Here is a 12444-nt window from a genome sequence, read left to right on the forward strand (position 1 = left end):
TTCTGGAAGGTTTTGCTGGCTTCACTGGCTCCTGTACAAAGAGGTTTGACTGAGTTCCTTTAATACCTTTTATTTTAAATCTTCCAGTGTTGGAATGGAGTACCAGGCATTATGAATCATGTGCCTATCTCTTCCAACAGTAGCATGAAGGGTAGCCAAGGCAAAGTAGCCAGTTGCTGAAATCCCTTTGTCCACAGAGAGACCCAATTAACTCTCCTACCTTTTTAAGCTTTTCAGCTCTGATATTTGTGCTATAATATCGGGGCCAGCATTATGCTAGTTAGGAGAAAGTTGGCTTTTGAAGTGTCAGTGGCACAGGTTCAATTAGTGTTCAAGTGTTGTAGGTGCCTGTGTATGAGGGAGGAGAGAGGCAGTGAGTGTTATTTGGCTTCTTTTATTATTCTGAATACACCTGTAACTGTTGTTCCAAACTACTTTGAATCATACTACAGTTGACCAAATTACTAATACAATGTTCTTACGCTGTTTGTATGCAGATTGTTGTACAATGCCTCCAGGTAGCTGAGCACAACTGTAAAACTGATGCTTCTAACTTTCTCTGCATTAAACTGTGTTTGTATATATTAGACCTTTTCCTCAGGGCTCCATAGCAAATGGGCAGGAAAATCCATCTATAGCACCTTTTTTTTTCCGCATTTTTGCACACGGGGTTGGGGTGTCACTTCAACAGTGACAATCATCTAAAACCAAGGTTTACACCACTGGGTGGCTAGCCCTGCCACAATATATCTTCCATACCACACACTCAGACCCAAACCTATGACTACTTTACAATGTCCAGTCCACCTATTGCATGTCTTTGGAATGTGGGAGGAAACTGAAGCACCCAGAAGAAACCCACGAGAATGCAGGAAGAACATGCAGACTCCACACAGAAGGCACCCCAGCCAAGAATTAAATTGAGGAACCTCTTGCTGTTAACAAGGTGACAATGCTATCCACTGTGCCACCCCTAAAAAATAAAAGAATTGTTGCCATTTTTAGATATTATGTTTATAGAAACATTCCTTTTGTGTGTGAAGAAATGACTTTTCAGGCTGGCTGGACAAAGTTGATGCTGTTTTCAGGTGGTCTGAAAAGGTAGCTCTTTATTTACTCAAGCTTGTATTGTTTCTGGATGAGGGGTGTATTTAGTATTACATCTCACACTTAGGTTCTTCTGGCATCCACAAGTTTAAAAAGTGAAACCGTGCATGCTGTATAAGAACTAAATGATTTTGAAATTGACAGTTTAAAGCAGAATGGGTGTACATTAAACACAAAATGAAAAGTGTTTACAGTGCAAATAAAAGCAGTAAGTAATTGAAGTAACACAAATCTCCTTTTGCTCCCAACAGCCTGATGACGTATGGATGATTGGCTGCGTTCGCTGTTTCTGTGATGGAAGCACTATGAGTGCTCACTGTGAACAACGCCCATGTCCAGAACCTTCTCTTCCACTGTGTACTCAGGAAGGATTTGTACCACACAGAGGAATAGACCCCCAAGATCCTTGCTGTGAAGTGTATGAGTGCCGTAAGTGTCTGGAAAGGTTTTATTTTCAGAAGATATATGGCAGTCATGTGGGGATAAGCGTGTTCATCAAACAATAATTCTGTAAAATGCATTTTATTGTGAGAGAAAAAGAAGCTCATTAGACAAGCACATGCGGAACATCATGTGTTCCTGTGTAAAGTGCACATTCTTACATATTAGAGAAATGTATTCAAGAAGGTCTGATGGTATCCTGGTGAGATTAAATAGGTATGTGATGAGCTGGTAATTATATTCCTCAGTAAACTGCTATGGGACAGAAGTGATGTCATCACTAAAATACAGCAACCTAAACATACAATAAGAAATTAGCAGTGTTAACATCCTTTATAGCCCTTGCCATGCACTGCAGGGCAACAGGAAGAGGCAGAATGCAAATAAACACTTTCAAAAGCTAGTACACATAACTCTTAGTAGAAACTAGTCACAGTCTACATACTTCTATCATACTATAATGATAAAACATATAAATGAAAATATGGTCCAGCCATCCACCATTTTGCAAATTCGTGAGGCACATAACACATTTCTGCACATGCTCAGTCCTATATTATAAATTAAAACCAAGTTTACAGCTTCCATGACTATGGGCAGATAACATTTCTAATGAAGGTTGGGGGTTGTCATAATAGTTAAGGTGTTTACCTTACAAACACAAGGTGCAAGGTTTCATTCTCAAAGGGGATAATTGGCTAAGCTTAAAATGGCCCTCACAAGCAGTTAGCCAGGTACTAACCTGTAAACTATTATGGGTCAGAGGCTCGCATAATGATTAAAGTGAAGAAGTACAGGGTTCCATTCTCATTAAGGGAGATTGGATAGGCTTAAAATGGCCTACAAGGGCAGCAAACCCAGTACTTGCCTATGAGCCTATAAGCCAAATAGAATATAATTGAAATGAAAGCACTTGCTATAAGGCACGTGTGTGTGTAACTAAGGGCATGTGATGACATGGGATCAAAAAGTCAACTTTAGAAGTACCCCCTTTTCATCAGAGCTCATAATACAAATGGGAGTGAGCAGCCGAGTACAGGGACAACATGACAATTGAGTTTTGCTGAGTAGAGGCTAATGGTAACAATCAATTTAATTTGGCAAACTACATTTTCCTTCCAGTAATTGCATCTGTACCTTGTTATATGCATTTACAAAGACTGATGGGTCAAGGGGTTTCCCATTTACTGTTTTGTATTATTAGCATGCTGACCAGAAATAATTTTAAAATAAAGTTTGTTTAAATTACAAGCTAGGAAGCTATGACAACTAGTCCTCTCAATTCTAATGACGCAGAAATGTGGTTCTGTAAGTACTTCAGTACGCAGGAGCATCAGCCAATAAAGCTTCAGTTCGTTTTTAACACTTGTATGCTATAGTTGACTCATTATACAAATTCCTGTATGTTTCCAAGCCTTTAACCAGGTCATGGCTGAAAGGGTTTTAATGAATGTTAAATAAATGTTAACAAACATAAGCACATACACAAGCACTCTTATGCTGACACTCACACGTGTGTGTGTGTGTGTGTGTGTGTGTGTGTGTGTGTGTGTGTGTGTGTGTGTGTGTGTGTGTGTGTGTGTGTGTGTCTATAAATACATGAGTATATCTTGAATTATCAGAATACAAAGGCATTGAAAATGAAGTGATCAGTGCTGGCATTTTGAAATTCAACACACCAGAAAACTCAAAATGCCTAAAATAAAATTGATTTCAAAAGGAAATGCAGTTTTCTTTTGGATTAGAACACCAAAACCCCGCTTCACGTTCAGATCAAATTTGCCTGAATAGTGGCAGTATTATTTAAAGTATCACTGAACGTTAAGGAACAGGGTGTGGGCAGGGGCAAGCCTAGCATTAGGTTTATCTGGTATTACTAATCTGGGGAGGGTGTGAAGCCCCAGACCCTAACCCTGCACCTGACTTTCCAAAAACACTTTCCATAGCACTACAACTTGACATCTTGGATGCACACACAAACGCACAACAACACATACACACTACACTACAATTATGACCTCACTTAAACCTTCCCAAACCTTCACCTCTCTGCACCTACACAAGCATTCCTACTTCATAATGCTGAAATCTTTGGAATATCTAAAGGTTTTAGCATTACTTTCCCAAACCAACACTTACTTAACCTGCAAGAATTCAATGCTCCATTCATCCACTGAACTGAAAAGTAGATCACATTTCACAATCATTCACTATATTGATCAGAAGCAGAAATGAGAAAAGGGGCTGTGGATGGATGGATAGATCAGCAGCAGATTCGATGGAGTAAATAACACCCTTCCATATAAATATAGATAAACATGCTCCTCTCTCATGCTAGTGTTGCTATAACACCCTTCCATATAAATATAGATAGATAGACAAACTCCTCTCTCCCTCTGGTGTTGCTATAACACCCTTCTATATAAATGTAGATAGATAGAGAGCTAGAGAGATAGATAGATAGATAGATAGATAGATAGATAGATAGATAGATAGATAGATAGATAGATAGACAGGCTCCTCTCTCCCTCTGGTGTTGCTATAACACCCTTCCATATAAATATAGATAGATAGACCCCCCTCTCATGCTAGTGTTGCTATAACACCCTTCCATATAAATATAGATAGATAGACAGGCTCCTCTGTCATGCTAGTGCTGCTATAACACCCTTCCATATAAATATAGATAGATAGACAGGCTCCTCTCTCCATCTGGTGTTGCTATAACACCCTTCCATATAAATATAGAAAGATAGACAGGCTCCTCTGTCATGCTAGTGTTGCTATAACACCCTTCCATATAAATGTAGATAGATAGACAGGCTCCTCTCTCATGCTAGTGTTGCTATAACACCCTTCCATATAAATATAGATAGATAGACAGGCTCCTCTCTCCCTCTGGATTTGCTATAACACCCTTCCATATAAATGTAGATAGACAGGCTCCTCTCTCATGCTAGTGTTGCTATAACACCCTTCCATATAAATATAGATAGATAGACAGGCTCCTCTCTCCCTCTGGTGTTGCTAGTACAGGTTGGATGGATGGGGCTAGAAAAAAATGACAGGCCTGCCTAAAAGATGGAATGGAGTACCAAGAATTACTAATAAGTAAATATAATGCCAGGTAAATCCAATATTTCATAATCCAATCGACTAGTGTATGTAGCTTGTTTATCCAAAGTCATTCATTCATTTGTTCATTCCTCATTCTTTCGTAGATTTTACCATGACAGTCCAAATTGACAAAGTACATTTCCAGTAAATCCTATGAAGGAAAACTACATGAAATGGAAAATTACAGACAATGCATAGCATAATCAAGTATAACTAAGAAAGAAAGTATTAAACACAATAAAGTAAAAATAAATAAAAACAATAATTACTGTTCTACAAGGAATAAAACTTGTATGAGTTACAGAATAATGTATTATATGATTACAAACATCCTGCTATTACGCTGCTCTGTACAAGGTGTACAGTATGCATAGGTTGTTAGTCTTCACAAGTATAAACATTTGTCAGAAAGGCAGAAGAAAACCAGAATCAAATAAGTGAATTAGTATGGGGGTTATGGTGATAGCAGAGATTAAGGAATTGTACAGATAAACAGGTGCAGACATTTTAAGTGTTTCTAAGTGAAATCATACAGAAATGAGTTGGCAGTATTAGTAGGCAGTGCTCAGCAAGATGGCAGACATAGAGAAAACAAGATCTGAAACTGAATAAGAATAGAAGGTGGAACATGGAAACGTAAATAATAGTAAATTATAAACAAGATGGGGAAGGGGAGGAGACTAGATTGTGTGATCACTAAGGATTAATGGACAATAAAGATGAGAAAGTGTTATTGTACTGTAAATGTAAAAAAAGGACAGTTAATAAAAATGTTGTTTTAGCAAAAGAAAACAGATAACCACATCTTGTCAAATTGCAGGTGCACATTTTTATTCTGTAGGATTAGGAATTTCAAGAGATTTAAATAGGATAGGTGCATTTGAGGAAGATATGTTTTCCACATTTTAGATTGAGGAAAGGAACGCATTCCATCACCAGATCTACTACTAGATGAGTAGTTTTTTATAATTGTAATGATTGGTTTGGAACTGCATGAGTGAGTAATGTGGTAAAGGCAGACTAGTTATACTGCTTGGTGCTAAGGAATGAAGCAATGTCTATGGCTCTAATGAGCCAGGATCAATTAATTACCCCAAGTGTTGAAGAAAACAGAAATGAGAGTCAGACTGTGGGACAGATGCAGAATCATCCATTCTGGTGTACTGCATGACTGCAACTTCCTGGAGGCAGGAGACCCAGCAAGCAGCAAGCATGTAAAGATGTTTGTATCAATCAAGTTCTGCATAGCACAGCAACTGCGTACATGCATGAGACTGTCCAGGTGTTTCAGTGCAGTACAATGGGCGTCTAAGAATGGCAAGGTGCTGTGAGATAAAACGTGTAGACCAGGAAACAAAAGTATCTAACCTTTCTGGCTGCATGGATGATGTCCCACACAGACTTTTCTCTCGTATAAGTACACATTATGTTGTTAAAGGAAATGAATAGGTGATCAGATGGAAAAAAGACATGATGATTGGCAGGAATTTATAGCAAACATGACCTAGAAAAATGATATTCAAGTGAAGTGTTTTATTTGCTTGAATTAGATGGTCAAGTGGAAGTCTTTTGCTCAAAGAATCATTTTAATTGCTTTTGGGTCTGTGATAAGTATATGGTAAGGTAGATTTGAAGCAAGTCTGGCTTTTTATGTTAAGATACTTGAAGTATGATAAATGTATGTTTCAAAAGATTAGTAACCATGGATGGGTCAGAGAGACATTCAGTAAGGAAGAGAAAAGAAGACTGTGGGAGTACAGCCTTTGGCAATGTAAGTTGTAGTTTAAATATGTGGTTAGAGACATTTATGTTGTTTGAGCTATTCTGAACATGTTTAATCTTGCTTAAGTCGTTGATCGACTTTAATTCAGAAATATTTTACAGAGTCAGTGATTTTAAATGACGTCATGTGCAAAATGTTTGAATATTTAACACTGACTAAATTAAGGCTGACATAGAGAACAGACTTATTTAATTTAAAAAAGCACTATGATCAGATTATGTACTATCTTATGAGAAGAGCTTTATCAGAAGGGTGTTGACCTCCCACCTTGGTTTATCTGAATACTTATCAGAAATGCAGTTTTAATTAGCGTTTTGTCTCCTGTTCATTCCATTTCTTGGTTATGAGAATGAAGCAGGGTTTCTTAAAAGCAAAACAGGTTGAGAAGACTGAACGTTTTGTATCCTGGTCTTTTACACTGTTACTTGTCTCCTGAACATTATAGATTTGTTGTGACCTCCATGAAGGAATAAGTCTGTAAAATAATAGCCAGATATGGAAGAAAGTAAAGGCCTTTTAAGAACCTGTTGAACAATCATATTTGAACGTTTCCATCTGCATACTAACATATAGTAACATATATTTAGCCTCTTCTTGACCTGACTATGTAATCTCTGGTTTTTACTCACTTCCGTTTGATTTTTTTAATGGAAATTCAATTTTAAACTTTTAAGAAAAAAAATTCATGACGCCAAACTGTATTGTAACTCGTGTAAATTGATAAAACATAATGTAAACCTGCTACAGTATTAGAAATATGCAAAACTGTATAACATTCTACTTTATAAAAATTGCATAATAACTATATAGAACTTTCTAAAGTCAGGAAACTGTGTAAACCCAAGAATCTATCATATCTGAACTATATAAATAGTTTACTTGCATTGTTTATTGCTTCTGAGTCTAGGTCATGGCTGAAAATGGTCTGTGGATCAGTCTACCATACCTCTCAACCTCTTGGAACAAGAAATCTAGACAAAGCCATAAATAAAAGTGGGACAAAGGCCCAAAAATAGGGACTTTTTTTTTAAATATTGCTCTTACAAACTTAGAAAGTTGATAGAATAACAAGTTTTGCATTAGCATAAATTTTCTGAAGTGTATGAAGTCTGAAACTGAGATGTCTTTCATTGTTTTCTAACTTCAATTTTTAATGATTTTCTACTAATTTGCCAGAAAAACACAATTTTGTGAAAAATAGACCAAAATATGAGGCAAAAATCAGGACATTCTGTGAAAATATGTACAGTTGAGAGGTATGCAGTCCACCTACCCAGTTACTAAATAGTAAATTAATAAACAACCTTATACATGATTTTAATGTCTTTGATATGACTTAGAATCAGCAAATGTCCAAGAACAGAGTCTTGAAGTTCACTCTACTTCGTAGGAACAGGGAATGTGAGACCACATTACTAACAGACTTGTTGGCTTGTACTTGTTAGGAAACTTTTAATCAAATAGGGGTTATTGGGGTTGATACAATTGTTGAGAAGATAGCCATTGAGAAAGGTGTGATCTTAAGAGTACAATGCCCTGGACAGATCTAAAAACAAGGCATAGACAACTATATATCTAAAAATTCAGGACAGATATAGTTTACAAATCTTAAGAATGCAATGTCAACATCACAGTTAGAAGAAAACCCATGTTGAGGGTTTTGTAGAAAACTGGTGAAGAGAGCAGATAGATTACAAGTTGCTCATTCTTTCTAGAATATTTGTCATAGGGGATTGTAAGGCTGTTGTAGAATGTTAGTTGGAAAAGGAACCCTAGCACCATTCTTTCTGAAATATAATAGCTTTTTAAAAGAGCAGAGTTATGTATCTTTCAGGATGAGGTTGTAAGGTAAGATGATATGTCAGGTTAAGGCTTCAAGATGTAACATTCTTGGGGGATGCTGTTTGCAATGGATAAGCCGTACGAGTCAGATGTCTATAAAAATGACTTCATAAAGAAGACCGGCAATTTATAGATGGACAATATGGCCAAAGGTGGAGAAATTAATTTTTAGATGGAATTTTTGTGCTACTTTCTTCAGTAAAACAAGTACTGTTATGAAATGAGTGAAAATGGTTCTTCTTTGTCACTCAGAGACTGACTGGGACTGAATTTTTTTTTACATGGGTAGAATAGTTGTTTTAGGCCTGCCATTAATCATAAATTGTTTATTTCATTTACTGAATTTTTTGTGCTTTTCATTTATAGGGGTCTATTTATTACTAGACCCACTGAGTGAGTAATCATAGGGGATTTATAGTTAGGGTAGGTCATCCATAGATGTTTTCTGTGGTGCAGGAGTTATCAGATGTTTGAATTCTTCCCTGGATGGAATGGACTTCGTCTGTTTGGAGGAAAAAGGAGTGGTAGTATTAATGATGTCTATTAGGGCAGTATTAAAACATTCTATAGGATTATCTCAGATAGAATAATATGGATAGAGAAGGACAGGTAATATCGTGAAGCAAGGTTAGGTAATTTTCAAGGATAACTTTTTTTTTTAATTCACCACTTCTTTTTATCTCATCATCGTATGGCAAAAGTGCTTCCGCAAGGATTCTAGTCATTCATTCATTCATTCAAGTCGAAGAATCTACAACATAATAGGAATGACAACCATAATTGTGGCAGGTACTGCAAGTCCCCAGATGGGTTCCATAATCAGGATTTTAGGGCTTACATACCTCTACATTCTTTCTTCCTGTTGGGCGTTATTGCTTCCCCATGTCACTTTCCATTTGTTTTCAACTATCATCCCTTCAATGTGGGCGTACTATACTTTGTGTGCAGGAAAGGAATAATTGTGTGAAAGAGCAGGATACAGAATGCCCTAACCTGTTCTGCTTTTAGGAAACCCTGTTTTCATTCTCATAACCAGGTAATGGACTGAGCAGGATACAAAACACTAAATAAACCTTCATATAAACCAAGGTGGGAGATCAGCACCTTCCTGATAAAACTTGTCATTAGATGGTACATAATCTGATCATAGTAAATGTATGTCATTAGATGGTACATAATCTGATCATAGTGATTTATGTCATTAGATGGCACATAATCTGATCATAGTAAATGTATGTCATTAGATGGTACATAATCTGATCATAGTGATTTATGTCATTAGATGGTACATAATCTGATCATAGTGATTTATGTCATTAGATGGTACATAATCTGATCATAGTGATTTATGTCATTAGATGGCACATAATCTGATCATAGTAAATGTATGTCATTAGATGGTACATAATCTGATCATAGTGATTTATGTCATTAGATGGTACATAATCTGATCATAGTGATTTATGTCATTAGATGGTACATAATCTGATCATAGTGATTTATGTCATTAGATGGTACATAATCTGATCATAGTAAATTTATGTCATTAGATGGTACATAATTTGATCATAGTGATTTATGTCATTAGATGGTACATAATCTGATCATAGTGATTTATGTCATTAGATGGTACATAATTTGATCATAGTGATTTATTTCATTAGATGGTACATAATCTGATCATAGTAAATTTATGTCATTAGATGGCACATAATCTGATCATAGTAAATTTATGTCATTAGATGGTACATAATCTGATCATAGTAAATGTATGTCATTAGATGGTACATAATCTGATCATAGTGATTTATGTCATTAGATGGTACATAATCTGATCATAGTGATTTATGTCATTAGATGGTACATAATCTGATCATAGTAAATTTATGTCATTAGATGGTACATAATCTGATCATAGTAAATTTATGTCATTAGATGGTACATAATCTGATCATAGTGATTTATGTCATTAGATGGTACATAATCTGATCATAGTGATTTATGTCATTAGATGGTACATAATCTGATCATAGCAAATTTATGTCATTAGATGGTACATAATCTGATCATAGTGATTTATGTCATTAGATGGTACATAATCTGATCATAGTGATTTATGTCATTAGATGGTACATAATCTGATCATAGTAAATGTATGTCATTAGATGGCACATAATCTGATCATAGTAAATGTATGTCATTAGATGGTACATAATCTGATCATAGTGATTTATGTCATTAGATGGTACATAATCTGATCATAGTGATTTATGTCATTAGATGGTACATAATCTGATCATTGTGCGTTTGTAAATAAGGCTCTGGAAAACAAATGTTAGTGCATGCACAACATTTTTTAATTTGTATCAAAAGCAATTTAGTTTAGTGCCAATTTTGTTCACCTTTGATTTTTTTTTTAATTAATAATAAAATGTTATAAGTCTTTTATCTCTACTTTTCTCTTAGTCTAATTTAACCATTTTTTATGATATTTTTAAGGCTGTGACCCAAGTTTCTGTTCCCAGAATTTGTATAGCTCCCGACCAGGATTTGAAATGGTGGTCTCCATACCTCAAGGTAGCTGCTGCCCTGTGTATAAGGAAGGTAAGTACTACTGATTCCACAAATAATTACAGCAGTGAGTGACAGAAATCCAAAGCATTCTTAGGGGCATGGTGTAAGATGTAACCAAACACCATGGCCTGGTTACTGGGCTCAGAATACAGTGGATAATGTTACTGAAATTATTAGTATAAACATAAACATCAACATCCTGAGATTTTAATGTAATGTTGTCACTTGATAAACTTATTTGCCACAATCTAAATAAGTGCACCTCTTCAATTACCTACTCCCAAGATGATCTCTTGAATCTGACTCTACCAACACTCTCTTCCATGGATGGGTGAACCGACACTGACTATCTACTCTCATCCCTCCCAGCACAGCCCCATCCATCCCCTGTGCTATAAATTGAACCCAGGTCATCCTTTGCTGCATGGAAATGGCACTAAAATCATTTACTTCAGATACTCGGTTCCTGGCCAGGAAAAGTGTTTTCTAGCTTAAGATATATACAAATAAACCATGTAAGCATAACATTTGCCTTGAATTAAATAGCATTAATCATATTTTACATAACCTTAGTTTTTACTGTGTCTATTTTAATTGCAACCATAGTACTGCAAGGTATCTGATATTGTCCTAAACAGAGCCAGTGAGACATGAAGAAGCCACCTTCTTATAGTATTTCTCAGTATCACACCTTTGTTATTCAGACATACCTCTTTCTTTAGTACAATTGCTTGTATAAATTACTTGTAATAGTTAATTACTGTAGCTGGTTATTCTAAACATGGCTAAATCATATACATTCCATTAATTTAATATGTTTCTGTGTCTTTCTCCAACAGTTCCCAAGGATGTCTGTGTGTTTAATGATATTGAATATAAGGTATGTAAACTCACCTTATTTACTAGAATTTTGTCTCTCTGATAAATAAAGCTTTAATTAGCCAGAAAAATGCTTTTTCAGAGGTCAGTGTTTAAGCATCTTCAATTTGTGTGAATGATTTATAATTCACAATTGTGATAAAATTGAAGGGTATCTTTAAGAGTGACACACCCAGTATCTCAAAGAATTATACAGAAATGTTTTCTCAGTGGAAGTCATAGCCAGTGTAAAACTATTGTATATGTGCATATATAAGTACACACACACACACACACACACACACACACACACACACACACACACACACACACACACACACACACACACACACTTGTTTCACAAAGGTCCAAGTCACAGTTGACATATGAATTACCAGGTTTATGACCAGAACCGAATCAGCATTATCTAGCACTCTGTGCAGTTTCTAAATCTGCCACCTGCCCTCAATTCTAAGTTGAGATGCAAAAAAAAGTCCTCTCACAATTGAGGACTAAAAAGCGATTTGCTACAGTTATAATACTACACACACAGGGCTTCTTCATTTCAGCCTTGACCACAAATACTGTACTGACATTCATTTCTTTTTTTTTTTTTTTGCTTGAATATGCTTTTATTCATTTTCCTTTTCAGTATTGACATTCATTTCTGAATGCCAGTGCTGTGTTACTACCCCATTGGCATCTACAGATTCTGCCCCATA

General features: G+C 35.9%; 1 protein-coding gene across 42 annotated transcripts in view; it reads left to right on the forward strand.

Annotated features, from left to right (window-relative positions):
• The window catches only part of LOC122791684 (mucin-2-like), a 732148-nt gene that overhangs the window by 675794 nt on the left and 43910 nt on the right, over positions 1-12444 (forward strand). For all 42 annotated transcript variants that reach the window (XM_044059549.1, XM_044059571.1, XM_044059534.1 and 39 more), the window contains 3 exons: positions 1359-1536; positions 10790-10894; positions 11704-11744. In XM_044059549.1, coding sequence (XP_043915484.1) covers positions 1359-1536; positions 10790-10894; positions 11704-11744 — 324 coding nt within the window. The remainder of the gene's footprint in view (positions 1-1358; positions 1537-10789; positions 10895-11703; positions 11745-12444) is intronic.

The sequence above is a fragment of the Protopterus annectens genome, chromosome 17.part0 (genome assembly GCF_019279795.1).
Source record: "Protopterus annectens isolate FY-2018-M chromosome 17.part0, PAN1.0, whole genome shotgun sequence".
In the NCBI taxonomy this organism is placed as follows: Eukaryota; Metazoa; Chordata; order Ceratodontiformes; family Protopteridae; genus Protopterus; species Protopterus annectens.